The sequence below is a fragment of the Gopherus flavomarginatus genome, chromosome 19 (assembly GCF_025201925.1).
Source record: "Gopherus flavomarginatus isolate rGopFla2 chromosome 19, rGopFla2.mat.asm, whole genome shotgun sequence".
NCBI lineage: Eukaryota > Metazoa > Chordata > Testudines > Testudinidae > Gopherus > Gopherus flavomarginatus.
The window spans coordinates 17,654,460-17,677,893 of record NC_066635.1 but is presented as its reverse complement, the minus strand read 5'-3'; the positions used below and the strand labels follow the sequence as shown (position 1 = coordinate 17,677,893).

Genomic DNA, 23,434 nt, shown 5'->3' with positions numbered 1-23,434 from the left:
TACAAACAAACAAACAAACACGGAATCCTCGCCCTATCTTCCCTTGATTGAACAGTACAGTGAGATCTCTTTACTAAATGTAGTTCTTCCACAAAGCATCCCCTGCAGTCAGTTTACTAGTATACTACAAGTGAAGAACTAAAAGGCACTTGACAGAATTAATGAACAAAGTACGCTTTGTGATGAGGTAGCCTAGATATTTCTTTACTAGCTTATTTTCTTCCGCGCAAAACCCTGTAGCCAATGAGCGGCAGTAGCACAAAATGAATAAGCTCCACCTCTAAACTCCAACTCAATGTGTTGGTTTTATTAAGAGACAGGGAGGGAAGAGTGTGGAAAAGTGTTGCTAACGCTGTCATTTTCTTTCAATACCATAGTGGCTCTCAGTATATAGTGTTAGAGATTGTTAGCCAGCTTTTTAAACCTTTATAAATAGTTAAGCTAATCAAAGCCTGTCATAAATAAAATAATTTAAACAATTAAGACAAATGAACGCTGCCACGTCCCTCCCCACACTAGGGTAGCAGCTCCTGCAAGCATTTGTACACCTGAATAATTTTATGTACATGAGTAAGTGTTTGCAAGATTGGGGAGCAAACAACAGAGCTCATTTCCAAGTGAAGACCAGGACAGAAGTGATGGGTTAACCTTTCCCACACTGGCCAGCCAAATTAAGCTTTGTCTACACAGCTACCCTCCCAAAGGGGTTGGAGCTGTATTTTTTAGTATTCAGTCAACCGGTAAATAGAAAGTAGGTAAATCTGCTTGATAACTTAGCTGTAAGTATAGTCATGATCTGCCTCAGATCTTTTTCAATTCACAGTGTTAGGGCCTCAAGGATTATGTTGCATTCCTGAATTTTTCTAAGCAAAATACGTTAATCTGTTAAACCTCCAGTACAAAGGTGTCTTTATTGAGAAGTCTTTGCTTTGTTTTGCTTCTGATGAGGGGGGAAAAAAGAAAAGGTTCTAGCCTGAAAAGTGGTAGAAGATACTAGATGATATGACAGCCGAGTCATGAGTATTATCCACATCTTTGCATATCACTATTTAACAAACACAGCTGGAACATCGAAAGAACAAAGCAGGTAACTTACTCAACAAGACTGTTTGCGTTTTTCCTTGTTTCTCTAAAGGAGGAAGATGCAGATTTCTGGATACATAGAGATAGATATCTGATTTAAATGAGAGACTATACTTGTAAAAAAAATAATCTTAATAAAGATTAAAACTAGAACCCAGGAGTTCCTGTTCATAATCAGGCTCTTACCATCTCTGAAATTCCAGCAACAACGATGGTTAAGCTTCAATGTTAATACAAATCACAAATACAAATGCATTTTTATTAAATCTTGTAATCAGTTACCAGTAACTTGACTAAATTGCGTATACTAAATCTAGACCTTTAAGACACACTAACATAGACCTCTCACTACAGAAAAGCCAGGCACTGAATTGGGCTCCTTACTGCATTTTTATCCTCTAGAGTTGTATTTGAATTTCTGTAATGCTGATATTCTGGTTTAAGAAAAGTATTGGAAATAACTGATGTGTTTGTCATAATGGTTGGTTGCACCAGACAATGTAGAGTCTAAAACATAGTGGGCAAGATTCTGGTCTTGCAGGGTAAATCAGAACTACTGAAAATAATGAAGTTGTCCCTTGTGAGAAAACAATGTTTAAATGGGATCAGAATCAAGTCTCTGTAGCCTGAGCTGCACATGCATTAGTAGGAAAACAAAATTTAAATGGATTCATGACAGAGGGTTGGCCTGAATCCAAGAGATACACTTGGATTAACTCAGTACTGGAAAGAAGTTTTCAAATGAACTGTGAAGATCTGAATTTCACCGCAGTGGGCAGGTACCACGTGCCTACTGGGAAAAGAAAATGCTACATTAGGTTGTAGGGTCAGATTCAGTGTCCAATGAAGTCAATGGAATGACTCCCACTGAAGTCAGCGGTCAGTGAATTGGGCTCCAAGGCATTTGGTGGGATAATGGTGCAAGGAGATATAGAAAGGGAGAACTCTGCTTACCTCTTGAGGCACAGAAAGGAGAAGCATCCGTAGAGACCACATCAGCTGTGGGCTCAACTCATATATGTACCCAAGGTTTTGGGCGTAATGAAACCACTGTTAAAATGAAGTTGTTATAAAATACCTTAATGCTTTCAAGAGCACATATTTAAATGGTTATTTTTCCTTATATGTGTACCCCCAATTCCACTGCAAACCTTTCTTTACATTTCTCTCTGTTAACTGCTGAGTGCAGGAGGGAAGTTTCTTTCCCCTTTTTAGAATCATAGACATGGAGGACTGGTCAGGACCACAAGAGGTCATCTAGTTCACCCCCTGTGCTGAGGCAGGACAAAGAAAACCTACACCATCCCTGAGAGGTATTTGTCTAACCCGTTCTTAAAAACCTCCAATGACCGGGATTTGACAACATCCTTTGGAAGCCTACCGCAGAGCTTAAATACTCTTACAGTTAGAAAGTTTTTCCTAATATCTAACCTAAATTCCCACTGCGGGTAAAGCCAGTTTCTACTTGTCCTACCTTCAATGGACATGGAGAACAATTGATCACTGTCCTCTTTAAAACAGCCCTTAACATATTTGAAGACTCATCAGGTTTCCCCACCCCAACCATTTCTTTTATCAAGACATAAACAAGCCCAGTTTTTTTTTACCCTTTCCTGATAGGACAGGTTTGATCAACTTTTTACAATTTTTTGTTGCTCTCCTCTGGACTCACTCCAGTTTGTCCACATCTTAAATCGAGGCGCCTTGCAGATGAGTTAACTAAAACACAGAGCACAAAATCCTTGTCCTACACCCAGGGTTGTGAGTTCAGTCCTTGAGGGGGCCATTTGGGGATTGGTCCTGCTTTGAGCAGGGGGTTGGACTAGATGATCTCTTGAGGTCACTTCCAACCCTAATAATCTATGATTCTATGAAGTCAGTGGGAGTTTTGCTATCAACTTCAATGTAGTCAGGATTTCACCCAGAGAGATGCTAAGTGATTTGGCCAAGGACACACAAAATGACTGGCAGATTGAGGACCAGAACCCAAATCCTCCAACTCCCTGCCCTGTGCTTCTACCAGAAGATTAACACAAAAACCCTTCCCAACACAAGAAAGTACTAATTAGACCAGGGACCAAGAATCCTCAAAACAGCCATCTATAAACTACAAGCACAGTTAAAGGTAGAGCTGTAGATTTATTAACTTCAGTATTGCCACCAGTTGATGAATCTGAAATATCTTGAAACATCTCTCTGGTGGATTTGTTGAAAAGCTCATTCTTCCATACAGAGAACTCTATTGCTAACAGGAAGTTCTCATCTCTATATAGTTAAATAGCTCTCTACACCCACTGCAGCTCATTTTCAAGAGCTCACACTTTCCAGGTTGCTAGGTGAGGCATCTCAAACATTTGTTAACCATGGAGTACAGTGTACAAATACAGGACTGCTTTATTATGAGGCTGGTCTCGTTCCTACCCAGAGACTTTATATTAATTTTCCAATAATTCAGTGCAGAAGAAAGTCAAAACCAAAACATTATGCAGTTCAAGCAATTCTGGTTTTTCTCCCCATCAGGTTATTTTTGCCGCATAATCAGCAGGCCTGCACCAGTTGTTATGCTAGAAGGCACAGCATAAACTTATTCATGTTAAAATTCATTGAGTTGTTCCTAATTTTGTACGATCAAATCAATGTCAAGGCTTATAGACTAAGCAGCCTTGAGATCTTATGACAGCACAAACATTTTTCTTCCAGACTGCATTTTTATCATAGGACCTATGGGTACAAGTGACCTATCAGTAACAGTGCTTTGGGTGTTGTGGATATAGCTTAGAAATAATGGCATCTTTGACCACTAGACAAAAAAGAATATTCACTCCAGTCTTGTGTAGGTTTGTGGGGTGCATTGTTATCCACTGACCTGGGAAAGCACTTAAGCACAGGTTTAACTATATATGTGCTTTGCCGAGTCAGAGCCAGACACAGGTACTTATTAATGCTACCACCAAACTCAACGTGTCACCTATCAAAGTGTTTGTTTCACCTGTATTTAAACAAGAGCTACAGACAACTTGGTGCAAAACGTAGTATCTGCACAACACTTAAAATAAAGATCAGTGAAGTTCCCAAGTATGTTTTGCTGGGGGAAAGCTTCTCAAATCCCCCATCATAGCAGGAAAGATGCCATCTCATCGCTACGTTTGAGTGGAAAACTCCTATCAGAACCCACCTAAACAGATTCTCAGAGTATGAAAGGCGAGATGTCAATGTGAATCAGTAACACACCGCAACACTCTGCTGGCTGCATCCTGCAACAAGTCACCATACAGATTTGTCATAAATAAAGAGGTCTTTATTGAGATCAACATTTCATTGAGATTCAACAAAGTATTTATAAACCGTTGCAAGAATATGTGAAGTAAATCATATATTAAAAGGTAAAATAATAAAAACTATTCTTACCAGGTTTAAAATACCAGCAACTACTCCAGCACATCACAAATTAAAACAAGAGGATCCACTGCTACACTAATCACAAAGCCATCTACACAAGGGAAATGTATATTCACCCAAATGCAGGAAGAAACACAACTATTTCATTTACATTTTAACATTGAGAATCAGAATTAAATAAAGGCCCAGAGAGCAAAAGATATTTAAGAAAAAAGTAGTTGTACAATAGCAGCTTTAATTGAAAAGGCATCCTCTTTGTTCCAGGTCTTATTAATTTAACATGTAACTAAGTAGGAAAGAGTATATTTCTTGGGTTTTCACAAGTTTCCTTTTCTTAGGCCGTACTTCATCGTAATTTCACATTTGACATGGTTTTCCAAGAAAGTGCTACTCAATTTAGTTCAAAATAAACTTAAGTAAAAACAAACTGCAGCTGGGGCTGAAAATTCACAGGAATGTTCAAGTGCAGAATGTAATAATTCACATGTAACAAATTAAAAAAACTTTATAACAAAGAGAGGTCGGGAAAGATTGCTGGGGTATTTAAAAAGTCACATGACAACCAATTTATCAAGAGAGATCTTGATATAGTTCCATTTGTCCCTAATGCCTGTAAGTACTGGAAGGAAAGATTACTTTAGTATATTTCAACTGAGAAGTTTAGACAAACTGCACCATTAGGAACCTATGGAGTACAATATAGGAAAAAAAATTAAATTAACCAAGAAAATAACCTGTTAAAAATCAAGATACACACAAAAAAAAACAAATAAAAATAATTTTCCTTAGGCAATCTCAAGGCAAATCCAGAGAATATGTACATTAAAAATATTCATGTTCACAAATTTTGATAATGAAACAGACGACATCCAAAAAGAAATTCATTTACAGTTCTAAAACACCATAGGTCAAGACAAAAAGTCTCAGTGTGTGTGTTAACCTATGCTCAATTAAAGCAAGGGAAAGTGGTCCGACACAATCCAGTGTAGAAAATATTGTAACCTTGGATACAGTTTCCAAGGACACTGGGCCCTTGGCTAACAGTATAATAGCTCAGAAGCTGAATGCAATACTGAGTCATTTTAATGACTAGGATACGTAAGTGGAATGATCCTTCTTGTGGTATCTAAATGTAAAAACATTCACGTCATGAGAACCCTTTGAAGGTGTTTAGAAAAATGCCCTTTTGCTTGACATGATCACTGTAACACTGCCTGCTGCTTTCCCATTCTGTACAGAGCAGGGGACTAGTACTGCCATACTCCAATAAGCTCAACTGTATTTATACTCATATATGCCCTTTCCCCCTATTTATGTGCCAAAGACGTGCTGGATACTTCTAACAGAGATAACATATTTGCTTAACAAGCGGGTACATTAAAAAAAGAACATAATTAGAATCGACTTTTGCCACAGTGCAATGACCAGTACTGTATTTGAAATACAAGTTTGCTGTAGAGTTTCCACATTGTAGCTACTTTAGCTTGGGCCATGCTCTTAAAACTGAAAACAGAAGAAGAGCCACGGAGGAAGCCCATGCTAATAAAAAGCTTCCCTTGTCCCCGTACAGCATTTATACAAGCTATTACCTTGATTCAGCAGAGTACTTAAGCATGCAAACAGTGCCATTGCTTTCAGAGGTACAAATCATGTGTTTAGACATTTGCTTAAGTCCTTCGCTGAATCGGGGGTCTGATCCTGATAACTTACTAATGTAAGTCCTATACTAGTCAGTGAGACTACTTGCAATAGTAAGCACCAGGCATGATGAGAAGTGTACAGCAGCACGTAGCATGGCAAGAAGTGTATTTGTCAAGATTAAGCATGAAATATTTGACGAGGGAGAAAATTATCTTGTCACAATGAGCTGTTCTGAGGTCTATTGCACTTATACAACACAACTAGTAAATAAAATAGTGGCCAGCCAAACAGAAATCAGCTTGCTTCGATACACTTTGCAAAGCAGAAGGTGGGTGCTGATTGTTATTGAAAAGCTGCCACTTGATTAGCTTGGGTCTGATACCAGGAGGCACAGTATGTTACTTATTAGATCAGTAAGCAGGTTTCTGAGACTAGGAAGATCTATTTTAAATTTAATTCACGTAAATAAGGGTCATTCACCGAGCATTCTTATTAGCCGAGATCTCTTTCATTTGGCGTATATTAATCTGTTAACAGAACTAATCTTTTATACAAACCATTATTTTTATCCCCTATGCAATTTTGTTCACAGGAAATCAAAACCACAGGTCAATATTAGCTATTTACTTAGAACAGAGACAAGGCTTGCTTTGACAGCTGTTGACATCTTGGAAAGAAGGAAGCTTCTCTCAAGGTCTTCTTGAGAAACTACAATAAATCAATGAACGATGAAATCATCAGTTATACCGAGGAAACAAACAGCAACTCTTGCTTACCTCAGAGTCAAAACTAAGAGGTCATATAGTGGTAAGGCCCTTTTGAAACAAAAGCACATTTCCATTGGATTAAAAATTCTGTAAAGCAATGAGTAATTCAGAAGTTCAAGCACTGTTATGTTCTTTCTGAACTGGGAAGTTGTCTTCACAGTAAACTTATTTTACTTTTGTATTCTGCACTGTCATCTGGATGTTGTATCTAAAGAAAGAATCTTCTACATCTAGATTTGTGAGTAACATCATGTCATAGCCTGATACATTAATCACTTACTATCCAGACAGCAGCGCTGGCCAAAAGCACCCATGTATTTCGCATTTGTGCAGTCTGCTGGGAAATCTCGAATTCCAGCATGAAAAAGCTAATATCTGTCTGAACTATGAACTCAAAGGCAACCAGTGCCATCAGTTCTGGGAGTCTGGGAAAAAGCAAGCCTTGATGGACAACATTAAATTGCATGAGATATGCATAGGAGTCCCATCAAGAAAAGCATTTTTATACACTATAAATGTGTAGTGAAATATACAGGAGTGAGCATTTGATATTAGTAGGGTATGATTTTCAACATGATGTGCAGTAACTTAGTTATATAATTACAAAATAAAGCGCAGAGGGCTAAATGCATAATACATCATTTTGAAAGTATATCCCCTTAAGTCTGCAGTTGTGGGACAAGTCCAATAAAGGGGAAAAGGGTTGGTCTAGTATTTACATCAAAGTAGAAGAGACTGCAAGTTTTAAAATCCAGCTGCCTGTACTGAAGCCTAAAGATATGGTACGAAAAATTTAGATACAATGATTTTTATCCCAGTTTCTTCTCCCAATACTAAGCCACTAAATGTATGAATAAAATGTATTCTGTAATACAGAACAATAATTCTATAAATAAACAATGGCTCATTGCAACCTAACAATCCAATTCCTTCTAGGTCAATAACTTATTTCTCCTTGAACATTACTGTCACTTCTTGTGCATTGTAATACTGTAGGAGCAAATATCGAAGAAAACACACCACTCTGGTTTCATAAATTAAAATTAGAGGAAAGAACAGTTAGCAAATACACATTTCACGCATTTGGTTAAGGGGCTGTTCCAGTTTAAACGCACACAGCCTAGTATTTCATCTCTTTCTTGAAACGGTAAGACCTATTCCACTCATGCGTCAATTTACCTTGATTACCACAGTGAGTTGCTACATCTCAAAAAGTGCTCACTAGTTTCAGCTTGAGAGAGAGATTGAAATGCCACAGAGCAAAATTCTCTGATTATTTCTGAAAACCTCAATGATGGCTTGAACCTTCCAGTGAAATTCTTCATGGGAACTCGTATGAGAGTGGTTTTGACCCGTTGCAGTACAGAAGAAATGCAGAAATGAACATTTCACTACTCTAACCACTGCCCAAAAAAGCCTTCAGTGTTTATTCCCCTACATCACCACCATCAAGACCATGTCTTGTCATTGACTGACGTGATCCCTCCTTCAGCATAAGTCCTTTCAAAGCAGGTCTGGCAAAATGAGGCCTGGAGGTTTCGGCTCCACACAGTTGATCCAGAAGTTTGCACAGCTTGCATGATACTGGTGCCCTCCATAAGCCAGTTTGAAATGATCTGTTTCTGAATTAAAAGCCTAGAACAACAAAAATTGAAACAAGTGTGACAGTCCCATCTGGTCGGTGATGTAAGAGCTAAAGAGGAGATCAGATATCTGCGGATGTGTTTACACTAAGGCGGCACAATACCATCAGACCTCGCCCCATCACTCTATAGACACCATCCTCAACTGCGGAAATGGACCAAATGGCAAGCAAAATTTCATTTTAGTCTGCAAGAATTTCTGAAGGCAGACCACGCCCCCAACTACAATGTCTAAAGCTGTAAGCTTCAGTCACTACACTAGGTTTTAGTAGTGGACACGTACTGAATGGTTTGATTAGTGTTACATTTGGCCTCAGACCTGGGAGCTAATCCAACTTGCTGCATGCATCTTTCACTAATTATCTTCTAAAGGTAGGAAATAGTACACTGTACTGTAGCTCAGAGATAACTTGTTCGGCCAGCCCATACCTAAGCATTTCAAATTATTTCATTCACTGGGCCAAACTACTCCGTGATTTAAGGGGTTGCAACTCCTCTGATCCCAAAGTTGCGCCTGCTTACTGCAGGTCCAGGTACAGTTTGGTCCAGTGTCTTCTGTTAGGAGCAACTACTTTATAAGAAAAACTTTTTGAATAAAGAGTGAAAAATCTATAAACCAGATGAAGAATATCTGATGGGGTTTGATGTAGTTGTTGCTAGTAGGAGATGTTGTTTACTCAGACATCTAAGCACTAACAAAAAAAGCAGTTATAGGGCTTATTTTACATAAGCTCTTTTGGGGAAAAGATTAAATTTTTTTCCCATTCAACAACAGAACGGCTAGCAGCTTTTCATTGTACATCCCTATTGCAAGGCTCTCTTGAAGAGCTCAGAGTTACCTTCTGGAATACTGCTGAAAATATATTTGTTTGATCAAAAACAACATTTTCATTCTGGATTTCTAAACCCATGATAGCCTTTGTGTTATCCCAAAGCAATAGCTGGAGCATCACTTTGTAGGACAACAAAAGGTCAAAGATTATCTCACACGAAAGCTACCGTTTTCCTTCCACAACAAGAAACCAGGAAGCTGTAGCTGTTCAGAAACTCACCACAGTGAATTATCTATCACACCACAAAAGTAGTACAAAAAACAGGAAGTTATTCACAATATACTGGCATGCAGACAAGACAAGGGGAAGGATTCAAGCATGTGTTAGTTGATCAAATTGGATGTTACAGTCACAGAAATGACTATAAGAAAAGGATTCATGATCGGTACAATTGAGAATGACAGCGGAAGGCTGGTCACAAGTCTTGCCTTCCATGCTCATAATTAAGAGGATGAATCTATAAAGAGTATCGTTTTACTCATTCGTACTTTTCTAGGATGCTCTTCCACAGGTTTCTCTTCTTTCTGAAATAATGTTGAAACCAAAAGATCAACAAAACTCCCAATGTATATGAATTGGTCGGCTATTAATCGCTCTCTCTCTATTCTGGGGTCCCTCCTCCCCACATTGAAGGCAATGACCCCCTCCTGGCTTCACAGGCACAGGTACATTTTATAAAGGAAAATTCATGACAAGCTTTTTTTTTTTACATCTCAGCTTCCAAGTCTGTTCCCCATGCTGCCCTTTATAAATGGATTTAACGCCTCAGCCTTCACACACAACTGCCACCAGTTACGTCTCTCCCATGCCTGTTGAGCATTGGTGGTGGAGGTGGTGGTGGGGTTAATCTTCCAGATGATGTGGTAGTAACAACGTTTGAGCCCTGCCTACAGTACAGATTCCACCATTTCTACCATCGGTGGTAAATTACAGCCAGGATGTTTGTTAGCATAGACTAGCCATTGATGGAGAGTTAAAGTAGTAAATGCAAAATGGGTTTGGCACTTACTTTACTTCTAGAATCCACATTCAAGAGGCACACCCCACAGGCGAGGTCTTGGGCATTTTTAATCCCCGGACGCAGCATACAAGAAGAGAAATCCAATGAGTTTTCATCTGGCTACAGAAATAACGAGACAGTTGGGTTTAGGCAATTTCAGGAATTGGGGAAAAAAAAATTCACACACATGATGACAAATTACTGGTGCGGCTGCTGTGGAGGGGCATGAAGCCAAACGAAGTCACAGGGCAAAGATAACATACTACACATGCCCATAAATTGACACTTACTTTAATCAAAGCTATTAGCATATTTTCAAACTTACTATGTAATCTCCATGGACATTAATTTACCACATTCAAGCACTTGAAAAAGGATTAGATAACAGAGGAGAGAATATTTGAGTTCTATGTTTCCACTTCAAAAGGGACCACGCTTCTGAAACCAGAGCACAAGTGGCTGCTGCTATACAATTCTTGCATACCAAGGAGAGGGCTGAGATATACACAAGTAGGCACATTATTTTCAGTTATAAAGATATTGAGGCTAGTGCAGTTTCTAGATCGGCAACTAGGGTTAATCATATCAATGTTAATCATTCACAATTTTGCACCAATGTCTTACCCATAGCAGGGCAGTGAATAATCAAGGATTTTCCTGTATCTGGAATGGGGGCGTATCAGTGCACAGCTGAATATTAATGGCTGGGCAAACCAGGCGACAATTAAGAGAGCTAACTTTTATTTTGTATATTAGTTTGTGTTATGGAAAGGAGTGTGAGGACAACTGCGTGTTTAAGCAGAAAAGAGATCTCAGTATGTATTATAGTTTTCCTGGTGCACAGTTTTACATTTAGGTGGCAAGAGAAATGGTCAGTGCAATTTTGCATTTGGGTGGTGTATAAACACGAAGCTCGTTTGAAGGATCGTTGTAACGTGTAATGTTTAAACAATCAAAAGCAATGCATAGAGATAAAAATGCAAGAGGCTTTTAAAAATTCTGGGTGATCATAAAACAGATGCATACTTGTAATCCATAGTCTAGGTATTCCCATCACGATGCCATAGCTGAACAATTTAAGAAATAATTGGAATCCGGAAAAAGCCTTTAATCTTTGAGTAGATCAAGCAAATGAAAAAAGGCACTCTAATATTTGTTTATCAAATGCATGAGTGAAGCAAATGAGAAGGTCATATAGTAATCTGCAATGAAAAACCATAAGGCTGTGCATAAAATTACTTTGTAACAAAATTAATCCTTTAAACGATAAAATTAACCTTTTCAAGCACATGCCTGTGAGCTAGGGGACTCACACGTACTTAACTGGCACTTCTGCTCCATTTGGAATCCATGATTGTAATTTTACAGGAAGGTATGTGCCATACATTAGGTACTAAGCAGACCCATTATCTGCTTTTTAAAACAAAACCAAAGACAATCATTTGCTATTGGTTTAAAACTTAAAAAATATGAGTGGAGACGTTGTGGAGATTTGCTGCAATACTCTGATCCTCCCACGTCAAAAACCCTGCTAGCATATTTGAAACTAGTCCTTATCAAATAGCAAGAAACCTGTGTTTTGGGGAATTAACTGTATTTGGCTATGCTAGTAAATAACTGGTTCAGGACCAATATATGGGTTGGGAACTGTATACTGAAGTTAGATGCTTAAAACAAAAACCCCCTTGATTGTAACTCAGGACGAAATTTCACAATTGTCACTAGGGAGTGAGGTTGGTGGGTCAGGGAGGGAAGGATGGAAGAAAGGAGAGAGAAAAAATGTGAATAATTTATTCTAGCTCTCCCTCAACTCCAATAGACAAACCACACAATTGCCTAAGCCTCATTGACCAGATTTTCTTCAGGTCCTGGCTTCAGTGGTAGAATTTTCTTATGTAAACTGCCACTCTTAGTAGTAAGATCCTCCCTAAGAGAAACCATTTCGCAAACCTAGTAAACACGTTTTTCCTTGCCCACCAGAGGCAAGAGTTATCCCCACATGTGCTCTGCTCACCAATCATAGAATTTTGCTACATGAGGGCAAACCTGTGGCAAAACTGAGTACAGAAACAACATGAAAGCTGCTGACGGGATCATGTGCACCGGGATGCACCACACCAGCCAAAGGTTCTCAACAGTTTAGGAGTGATGCTTTCTTTTTATATCATGACCAGATAGCAAGGCAGTGACACAGTTCTATACATCTTTGTTGCCTTTAACTGGGGAAAAAGACTCACCGACCAAACAATTACTAGTTGTATACTGTACTAAGGCCAGACTGTGACATTCTCACTCACACTGAAGAGTAGCTTACTCCGTGAGTAGTCCCGCTGACGTCAATAGGACTACTAGTGGAATAAGGCTCTACAGTGCGAGAGAAGGGAATCACAATCTAGCCACTAATTACGAATACTCTGAAGTACTTACTAATATATAAATACTTAATACACCCAATTTAAATATGAAAGAATCCTGCATGAACGTTAAGAAATCTTTTACATTTGAAACAGCATTTTTGACGACAGCTCTCTAACTTGAGAGAAGAATGCTCATCACAGTAATATCTAGGTGTCCACCGATATCTCAGCCTGTCCTAAAACTGAGCAACAATATTTTGATGTTCTCAATTGTTGCATTAGATAAAGCCAGCCAGAATCTGACAAGGTTTTATTAAGATCTTTTTGCCACCAATATGTGGTGGTACTCATAAGGTGGGAGAGGGACTGTATAAAGTTTATTTCAAGTGAAAAGCCAGCATACCAGATCTCACCTTGCAACTACTTCTCGATAAAAGCGACAGTAGGATTTTTAATATGCATGATTACCCTGCATGCAGAGATCTGTGAATTAAGTATTCAGTGATACGAGAAAGTATTGTGGAAATGATACATTTATTAATGCTGGACATGATGCACAGGTCTTAATCTAAGGATTAAAGGCTCCTTCACTATGCACAACCATTCCAGTGGATCATGTCAATGTCCCCCAAATTAATGATTCCCCCAAAAAGTGCTGAGCTGTTACTGTGGTTAAGTGCCTGCCAAAAAAAAATCCATTATATACTTGTACCCATCTCTCTATTCTACACCAACATTATTTAATTGCAATCAAAGATGATGGTTAAAAATGGCAAAAGCGTATGAAAAGTTAGAATTTTCTTGCCTTCTATTTTTAAATTTTCCTTTCTCTCCCTGCCCCCCCATTACAAAAGGATTCTCCTTCACCCTGAGGCCCACATAGCTCTTTCTTCAAACCATTACCTCTAAATTCCCTGCAAGCGTGGATGCCCCTTCTTCTCAATCACCAGCCATCTAAAAACTACATAGAACTATTCTTCACATGGTATCAACAGCGCCCCAACTGGCTACCCAGGAAGCTGTGAGAGAAGAGAAGCACTTCCTCTTCCATCCCAGAGCTCATGAGTTGCATCTGGCTATGGCAGTTCCAGCCAGAGGAGGGAAAGAGCTCAAAACCAGCACTATTAATTAGTTTGCAGCACTTTCCAAAACCAGAGCAAGATACACAGTCCTTACTTGGAAGATCTAGTCAGTCTTCTGCAGAGCAATGCAGAACACTAGAACTAGGGAAGCTCACTCCTGGAGAGTCATGAAGGCACTTATTTTTCCTTTCTAGATTCATGTTTATGAGAGGATATATTGTCAAAATCATTAGGAAATGAAGCAATCCCAACACCTTGTGCGCACACAGTATTTTTCACCTGAAGAGCTCAAACCGATTCACAAAGTTGCTGGTTACCCTCGTTTTACAAATGGAGAAAACAAGAAACAGGGAGTTTAAGTGACTCCTCAAGGTGTCAATAATACATAACCATACATAACGCTCCATCCATGTACTTAAACGTGAGGGGTCCTGTAACAAAGAGGCAGCTTAATTATGGCCTTACCGTTAAAGCTGCAAGTGACATGAAGCTTATTAGGTTGTTCCATACTTTATCGATGTCCTTTAGCAGCTGTTGGAGTTTCTCACTACACACTGCAGTGGCCTTGATACCCAGTTCAACTCGTTTTGTTACTCTATAGACCTCAACAACCCCTGTCAAAATTAGAGTGGTGAATTACAGGCAAGTTGTTAATTCCCAAGCAGAGCACACTAGAGATTCCCAAAACTGAGACTCAGAAAGAGCACCTAATAGACATTGCACACATTTTGAGAAACATCTGTGACCACTTTAATCTGTTTCACTTAAAGTTGTCCTGGTTAACGCTGTTTTGTTATTATGCTGCTGATCAATTAGAGAACATCCTCGTTTAAAGTTGCACAACGCTCCCTTATAACGCTGTTTGGCAGCCACCTGCTTTGTCCACGGCTTGCAGGAAGAGCAGCCCGTTGAAGCAAGCTGGTGGGGGCTTGGAACCAGGGTGGACTGGCAGCCCCCACATCAGCCCCCTACTCCCCTAAGTTCCCTGTATCGCAGCCGCCCAGTACGCTATCAATTGCCAGCAGTTCAGCTGTCCCTCGCCCCACTGCCATGTGCTGCTCCCTGGAGCCTCCTTCCTGCTGTGCGGGGGGGGAGAGAGAGAAGAGAGGGGCTAATGTCAGGGTGTCCCCCTCGCTCCTGCCCCCTGCTTACCCCATTTCCATAGAGCCGTGGGGGGGGGGGGAGGGGAACATGACAGGGCTGAGGACAGAGCGAGCTTGCTGGCAGCAGGGGCTGTCTCAACTTGCTGATCTACTTAAAAAGGCATGTACTCAGAGTGGTGCCAGTGTACTTAAAGGGGAAATGCCCATGTCTCTCTCTCTCTCTCACACACACACACACACACACACACACAGGGTGCGTGCCTGTGTCTGTCTGCCATGCTGTCTCCCCTCCTTCCATTTGTACTGCCTTGTAGAGTGTGAGGCTACATTAACAATGTGTTAACCCATGACAGCTCAACCGAGTGCTAGTTCATCATTCAGCAGTAAAAATGAGGAATCCCGTGACACCTTAAAGACTAACAAATTTTTAAGAGCATAAGCTTGCGTGGGCTATGACTCACTTCTCCATACATCTGAAGTGGGTTTTAGCTCACAAAAGCTTATACTCTAATAAATTTGTTAGTTTTTAAGGTGCCACAAGATTCCTCATTGTTTTGGTTAAAACAGACTAACACGGCTACCCAGGGCTTTGGAGCGGAGCCAGAGCACAGCTCCAAAGCCCTGCGGCTACCCCTCTGAAATTTAGCAGTAAGGCATTTCCTGGGATATTCCACCCTCTGACTCCTCCACCTCAACCAAGCTTCACAATCATCATTGCTGTGTACAGTATTAAATTGTTCGTTTAAAATGCTTAACATCATTTTGCTTAAAGTCACATTTTTCAGGAACATAACTACAATGTTAAGCAAGGATTTACTGTATTCCTTTGGCTAAAGAGTCACTTATCATTCCAGTTGGGAAATTCATTAAACTACAGACACAACTTGGAAACAACTAACAACATCTTCTTATTTTAAATGGGGGAACACAATGTAAGAGACGTAATAAAATGAAACATACCCAATAAATATTCCATGCCTTGTGCTGACTGGATTACTTCAGTGCAAACAGATGAACTACTGATTCCATTTAGGGTATCATTTGCCTTCTTAATGACCTAGCAGAAAGGATGCTGGTAACACCACCAGTTTATTTCCCTTAAAGTAACTTTTACAAAGAAAATTTCAAAAAAGAGAAACTGCAGTACTAAAGAGAGATTAATGCAATTAGCAGGAGAGTTGGTATAGTCCATCACATGGGTTTAATTTGTTCTTCCTCATAACTATACACAGATTAGGGTAGAAGAGTGGCCATGTTTAGAATTTAACTCATCCTCATTTAATTGTCCTTTTTGCTGATGGAAATGTAAGCATGTGTTCAGGAATTTTGTTTAAAAATGATATTTGGCAACATTTACTATCCATTTAATCCAACAAAACACTTCAAGGAGGAGAACTATTGTAGCTGCAAACATAAGGGCCCAAGCTACCAAAAGTGACTAGTGATCCTGGGTGCCCAACTTGAGACATCTTAAAGGGGCCTGCTTTTCTGAAAGTGCTGAGCCTCCGCCTTCTGAAAATCAGGCCCCTATAAGATGTCTTCTATGATTCTATGTTTCAAGCTGGGCTGCCAAAAACTGAAGCACCCGAATTAACTAGTCACTTGAAAATTTAGGCAATGGCTAAATTAACTGTAAGTAACAAAGAGCAAGATACTAGCTTTATTTGAGAAGGTGACATATCTGGTTAGATTAAGTATGTGTTTATATAAGTTATTTGTTTGCTACTGACACATTAATTTTTAAATCACAATTCATGCAAGCCCATGCATAGCCTGTCCAGATGCTCAGAGTCTGAAATAGTATATCAGGTGTTACGCTCCGAAAAGAGGAGGTAATTTTGGTAAAGGTTACACACTTACTTGTAGGGCACTTTCCAAACATCTCTGCCACTCATATGCATACCTCTCGCTTTCCTATTTGAAAAGAAAAGGAGAGTCTGAATTCTGTTCCTAAAATCTTTATAGTTTATTATACTTCAGTTGAATGGGTATAGAAAAGATCCTCTCTCTCCTTGTATGTCATCTATTTGCAGACCAACCATAAATGTGATTTTCCTGTATTAATTTCTCATTTTGGCCCAGTGTTCCCACAAAACAGCAGACTCTAACATAAGGTTATGAAGGATGGATTTGGGAAAAAATATTTTGCATCTTTTTCCACACAAGCAGGACAACCAATAGAAAGTAAATATTCTCTTTGTATCTTAACTGCAACATTTGATCCACAGGAGCTATAAGACAAATTGAAAATAATGAAAGAAGAAATCAGAATTGGTGAAAGCTCCAATTGCAAGTGCCTACCATAGCTGAAAAAAGCAACGAAGAGTCCTGTGGCACCTTATGGACTAACAGAAGTATTGGAGCATGAGCTTTCGTGGGTGAATACTGGAGCATAAGCTTTCGTGGGTGAATACGAAGTGGGTATTCACCCACAACAGCTTATGCTCCAACACTTCTGTTAGTCCATAAGGTGCTACAGGACTTTGTCCCTTTTTGCAGATCCAGACTAACATGGCTACCCCTCTGATACTTGATACCATAGCTGCATAGGTCACAGGGCTGCATATTTGTTACTGAGATGTGGAAGAATGGAATCCCAATTTTAGAGAGGGCTTTACATTTTCAAAGCACTTTACAACCAATTCTTTACACAGGTGAGTGCAATAAGTAAATACAGCATGGACAAGTATCAGAGGGGTAGCCGTGTTAGTCTGGATCTGTAAAAGCAGCGAAGAGTCCTGTGGCACCTTATAGACTAACAGACGTTTTGGAGCATGAGCTTTCGTGGGTGAATACCCACTTCACTAAGAGTCAAAGTGATTTCCCAAAGCCAGTGGACCCAGGGCCAACACTGAGATTACATTTTAGGAATTACTGGTTTCCAGGCACAGCCTTTAGACCACTTGATCACAGTGACTCAAATGATTTCAAGCGATGTGTCTAAAACACATCATGTTTCTACCTAAAAATAAGGAAGCTGAACATTGCATGTTTGGATTAAAGATATTTATTACTGTGGAAACTCAATCTTAAATAGCAGTGTTGTATGAGAAGTTACATAAATTGATTTTCCTCCCAAATCAACCTAGTGAAGCTTAATGTGTCACAGACGTGATGTGAGTCATCAAAAAGAGGTGGACCAACCGTAATGCTCTAAATATGCATTTACTGGCAGACCTCGTGAAGCCATTCTTTTTACAGAAGATTATTTCTATGCTGTCTTGAAACTCTGCTCAGAGAAAGAGGAGCTGTCCAAATAAGTTGGGGAACAAAAGGAATAGAAGCACCTTTCAAAACATATGCATTTATAGGCTTCACATAGTAAACAACTATATGAAGCATCCCCTACCCCCAATATCGTAATACACCACAGTTCATCTGGCTAATTATCCTTTAAATGCATCTTACCAATTCCTCACAGTTCAGAACAGCTTTGTTTGTTATACATGTGCATCTAATCAAGTGCAGGGATGTGCCACAGAAGTGTAACTAATATACCACCTTGACTATACCTATTACTGAAATTGGGTAGCTGGCATTAATGTTTTAAACAACAATGTATTATTGATCATACCTGTGGCATGGAGCTTTTTAGACAGCTAGCAAGAAATCTCCTTCTCAAACAGCTTACAGTCCAAGGGCCCAAACCTGCATGGAACTGAGCACCCCTTTCAGGAACATGACCCAAACTGTAAATCTAATTATAATCTCAAACAGCTGGAAGTTGGGATATTTTTAATATTGCACTGGTCCATGCCTTACTCGCTTTCCAGGCCATTCCTTACCTCTACCTCCCCAGTTAGATCTTTATATTTGTCTCTGATGACAGGCAAAGCAGGTTTCTCACTCAGAGTATTGGAGCGATCTCTAAACGGTTGCTCCAAAGCTGGTGAAGGAGAGGAACGGCTTATTTCTCTGTCACCCAGACTGAAGCTCCTTTTGTGAGACCCTATAAGAAATTATATTACAAGCTAATTATTTACAGCAATAGAAAAGCCCTTAAAATTAGCGTAGTGCTGCACTGACAGCCCAGGAGAAAGAAGTTCTCTGTTCACTTAGCATATAAAACAGCAGTGCAAGCTTCCCCAGGCAAGGTGATGAGACTACAGTTCAACCTTCAAGCCCATTCAATGCTTACAATACTTGCAATGTATAAAACAAAAAATAGTTAACTGTAAAAGGGCTTGATCCAAATCCCTCTGAAGTCAATGGAAAGACTCACACTGATTTCAGTGGGCTTTGGGCTCTGGCTCCAAAGAGAAATCTCTCATTTAACCATTGATGGAAGCAGCACAATACGCAGATAGGAGCATATATGCTGTGAACCACCCTGAACATGCTCACCTTGAACAGAGAGGTCAAAGGTAGCAAGCTCACTCTTGATCATTTCTTCACTAGATTTCATCTTGCCTTGCGAAGTTGCTACCAGGAAGTCAAATTTGCTGATTTTTGGCTTTTCGCTTTGGAATTCTCCGAACTCATCCATGCATTCTTTTGCCATTTCAGGTAAGATACCATCAGTAGCTAAGTCAACCTCTGGGCTCGCGTCAACTGTTGCTGACTCCTTCACTTCTGACAAAGGGCTTGAGAACTCTCCGAAGCCTTCAATCTCATCATCACTTTGACAGCTGGACCTGGGACCAGGATCTTTAAAGTTCGCGAAGGCTGCAAATTTAACATCCTGTAGAACATCCTCAGTAGAAAAGGTTGTCACTTTGGAAACTGTTGTCATGGTAATGTTTTCTGAACTGCCAAACAAAGTCTCCTTCTTCTGAAGAACTGAAGTAGCTGAAGAGGCTCCACTTCCTGAAGAAAGGACAAAGGAAGAGAGCTTCCTGCTCTGATGAATGTCTTCTGTGTCAGACCAGTCATAGCTTGCAAGGCTGCTTACTGCGGAGCCACTGTTATAGTTTCCAAAGGGAGCACATTTTAAGTCATCTATATCTGAGAGAGAAACAAGAACGCACAATTACAGACTCTCCCAAGGTCAAGTAGAACTCCCTACACTGTACATAAATGATAGCCACTAGCTGTAAATCTCCAAGATCCATTAGAATAGATGTATTGGGCTTGCACTTGATGTAACAACTAAATATGAGGTTTAATCTAGACCTTGCACAAAAAATAATCTTAAAAATTGCTATATACAGAGCTATACATTATCTCTACTTATATTAAGTGTAAAACCTTGACTTCCTGAACATTAAGTATCAGAGGGGTAGCCATGTTAGTATGTATCCACAAAAACAACGAGGAGTCCGGTGGCACCTTAAAGATTAACAGATTTATTCGGACTCCATCTTCATTATACATACCAGTAACAAAGTAACAATATACTCGGTAAAACTAATATTTCCAGACTGTACATACTGTACACGTTGATATTTCATTTTTGTGGTACGCTCGTTAGAGAAACGGCAGGCAAAATGTAAATGTTAGCAACCCAAATCTCTTATCAAATTAGCAAAATTGACTATTAGCCTAACTTTCTCCTCCCACCTCAGTGCTCAGAATGTGCCCCAAAGAATAAATACAAATATTACTGTATGTTAGGAAGATGTTGTAGGCATGTAAAAAACCACTAGTTGTGTTCCTCTGAATTATAAATGAGTGAAGTGCTGCATGAATCAGATTGTTGTTTAAGCATAAAAGTTTCAGGAAAAATATGAATGCTGCAAAGATCTTTGTTTTTGCTACATGCGTTACTGATTTAGACAGACAACTAGATAGAAAACCAACCATGTTACGCAAATCTTCAATCAAGCATTTATACTCACCCAGTAGTTATATGGGCCAATATGTCCTGTTGCTGCCATAAATGGGTGTAAAAGAGGCAAGAGTTTCCTTTTGCTTCACTAAGCCCACCAAAGGAAGATATGCGGTGATTGGTTTCTGCCAGGCTCTGTCTGTTACTCATTCAACATTTTTTTTTTAATTTAGATTGAGATTGTTCCATATGGGGAGGCATAAAAAGCCAGGGGCCATATAATTTTTGTGAAAGCATTTAAAAAAAAAAAGCTATGGTTGGTGTTTGTTTTCAGGCTTTAACAATTGTCATTTTGGATTAGACACTCAGCGGCTGCTCAGTGCCCTGGGTAAAATGGTCTCAAGATAAAGCAAACACAAACACACATTCTCTTAGCATCATTTTAGCAGAGGCTGTTCTGATAAACATTTTGGTCCTGACCGGCTTGTGTGCAGTAACAACACTTCAGTTTTAAGAAAAAGATAGTGCGGAAACAAGTTGACATTCCAGCTGTCCTTTTAATTCAATCTGACTACGCTAGCCTGAGGATTAAACCCACTTTTACAAAACATTGCTGCCTTCATTTATTCATTTTACCGGAAGGGGAGAATACACGGAGCTTCAGGCTGCTTTCCTGACCTGACCTGATCCACATACATGATTAATCGAGAAGTCTGACAATTGGAAGTATTGCACGGAAGTTTAATGGCTGCCAAAACAAAGTGAAGAGCTCCTTTCCATTGCATTTGTGAGGCATAAAGTCTCACAGATTAGATTTTTTTCCTAAGAAATGCCGCTTGGGCTGTTGCAGCATTTGAGTGACTGACTGTATCGTCATAAGAATAAGTAGAAGAATACATGATGATCATATTATGAAGATCTGCACAGTCTACTGTGAGTGGCCTCTCATTTTAGCCAAGGAGGAGAAGCAGATCTTAAAAGAATACATCATTGTATTTTCCCCTCAATCTGACTTTTGGCTCAAACCCATACCAAGGGCTTGGATTAGAAACCAGAATTCCCAATCCTTTGCTCTAACCAGTAGACCAAGCTTACACTATAATCTCCCTGGCAAAGGCAGCAAGAAGATATTTTAATTCTTTAACAATTAAAGGTTCAGAGCCTGCAACTGAATCCAAATGCACGGTGTCTGGCTTGCATAGATTCAGATGTAGGATCGGAATTTAACAGCTTCGTTCTACAAATGCTTACTTGTTTGAGCAGTCCCATTGACTTCAGTGGGATCACCTCAGGTGAGTAAAATTTTACAGGAAAGGACCCTTAGAAAATATAACAGACCCTGGATAAAATTATTTTATACCTAATACAGAGCCAGAGCAATTTATTAAAAAGTCAAGCAATGAAAATAAAAATGTGGATGTAATTCTAAATGCCATAAGGCAAACTAGGTGTCATCATAAACCCTGTTTTAACCCCTTTGAAAAATCAATACTGTTTGGGTAGTTTGTGTATTGCATTGTCACTCAAAAGTCCTCGCCTTCCCCCGTAATGGGAAACGGAGTCACAATCCCCGTGATGGTTGTAACAGGCAGCAGTTTTAAAGCTTGATCCAGGTTCTCATTTAACTCATCTGCTGTGTAAAGTAAAAATCGTTTCATTTCTTTTTTCCTGAAAGGGAGCTGAGCTGCCTTCCACAAGACTAATATACAGAGAAGCAGCTGACATGTGAAAACCACTCAATGCTGGACTCAAGGGAACGCTTCATGACGTGGGTATTTTTATTACTGGCACAATGGTGTTTTATTAGACAATGTTAAGAACCGCTCCTGCAGTAGCTTATTTCCTAGAGAATAGAGATAAATTTAATGAAAAATTAGCTTCACTAAAAACACTGGAACTAGAACCCCTGGTAATAAAAGCTTCATTTTACTGTTGTGGATCTGAACTAATTCTAATGTCTTCACCAAATACAGCTTCTATTCAAGAAATATCTGTATTCCTCATTCAAAAAACTCATGCAAATAGCAGAATTTGAGCCAATAGAAGGGAGTGAAACATCTTAAAAAATATATTACAGAATAAGCAAAGATTGAATTCATTAAATTTTTTTCCATGTGCTTTGCTTTTTGATTAGCATTTTTGGCAACCTGAATGGCATTTCAGCCTATACTGAGCTAAATTTCATTAGCACTTTTTGAAAAACATATTGCAAAGAGCCCTGTCAAAGTAAGTCAAGCCATGAATAGATCATGCAAGACAATCTTTAATTACTCCTCTCATAATTCTAACCACCAAAAGTATATGCAATATATTACAGGGTAATAAAGAAGTGTTCCCTGAACAGCAATGCTTGTAATTTCTTGGCTTCTTTCTGAAAGGATGAAAAATATATTCTGCTTTTTATATTTATGATAATATAAAAATTGGAATGATAATCATTCCCATATAGTTAAATATAATTATCACAGCAGGCCCCGGATGTTAGACATTGGTATATCTTGCAGTCAGACTAAAATTCAAGTACAGTACAGTATGTACGGATCCCAAAATTACAGAAAGAAACAAGTGTGAAAAGGGAATAAAGGAGAAAGCTTGTAAAATTAAAACAAAACAGGAACATATGGCTCCCACTTAGATTATATTAGATATGACCAGACTTGAGCACAGATCAGATATTTAACTGTTTTAAACATATGCATATATTTAAATACCTATATAAGCATACAGGTACTCCAGATCATTTTAGCCAGTTCAATTCCACTAGAATCCTGTGTTTTTATGAAACAGAATAGCGAAAACAGCTGAAGTGCAATATGGAT

General features: G+C 39.2%; 1 protein-coding gene across 8 annotated transcripts in view; it reads right to left on the bottom strand.

Moving 5' to 3' along the window:
- Nucleotides 1-6,947: 6,947 nt before the first annotated feature.
- The window catches only part of SYNRG (synergin gamma), a 60,471-nt gene continuing 43,984 nt past the window's right edge, over nt 6,948-23,434 (bottom strand). For 4 of the 8 annotated variants that reach the window (XM_050929372.1, XM_050929371.1, XM_050929375.1 and 1 more), the window contains 8 exons: nt 19,253-19,846; nt 18,694-18,857; nt 16,769-16,822; nt 15,869-15,965; nt 14,271-14,419; nt 10,376-10,486; nt 9,855-9,890; nt 6,948-8,525 (listed from right to left, as the gene is read on the bottom strand). In XM_050929372.1, coding sequence (XP_050785329.1) covers nt 8,394-8,525; nt 9,855-9,890; nt 10,376-10,486; nt 14,271-14,419; nt 15,869-15,965; nt 16,769-16,822; nt 18,694-18,857; nt 19,253-19,846 — 1,337 coding nt within the window. In that variant the 3' untranslated portion in view covers nt 6,948-8,393. Of the gene's footprint in view, nt 8,526-9,854; nt 9,891-10,375; nt 10,487-14,270; nt 14,420-15,868; nt 15,966-16,768; nt 16,823-18,693; nt 18,858-19,252; nt 19,847-23,434 lie in introns of those variants that run through there. The other 4 variants (XM_050929373.1, XM_050929379.1, XM_050929374.1 and 1 more) reach the window with 3 other exon arrangements.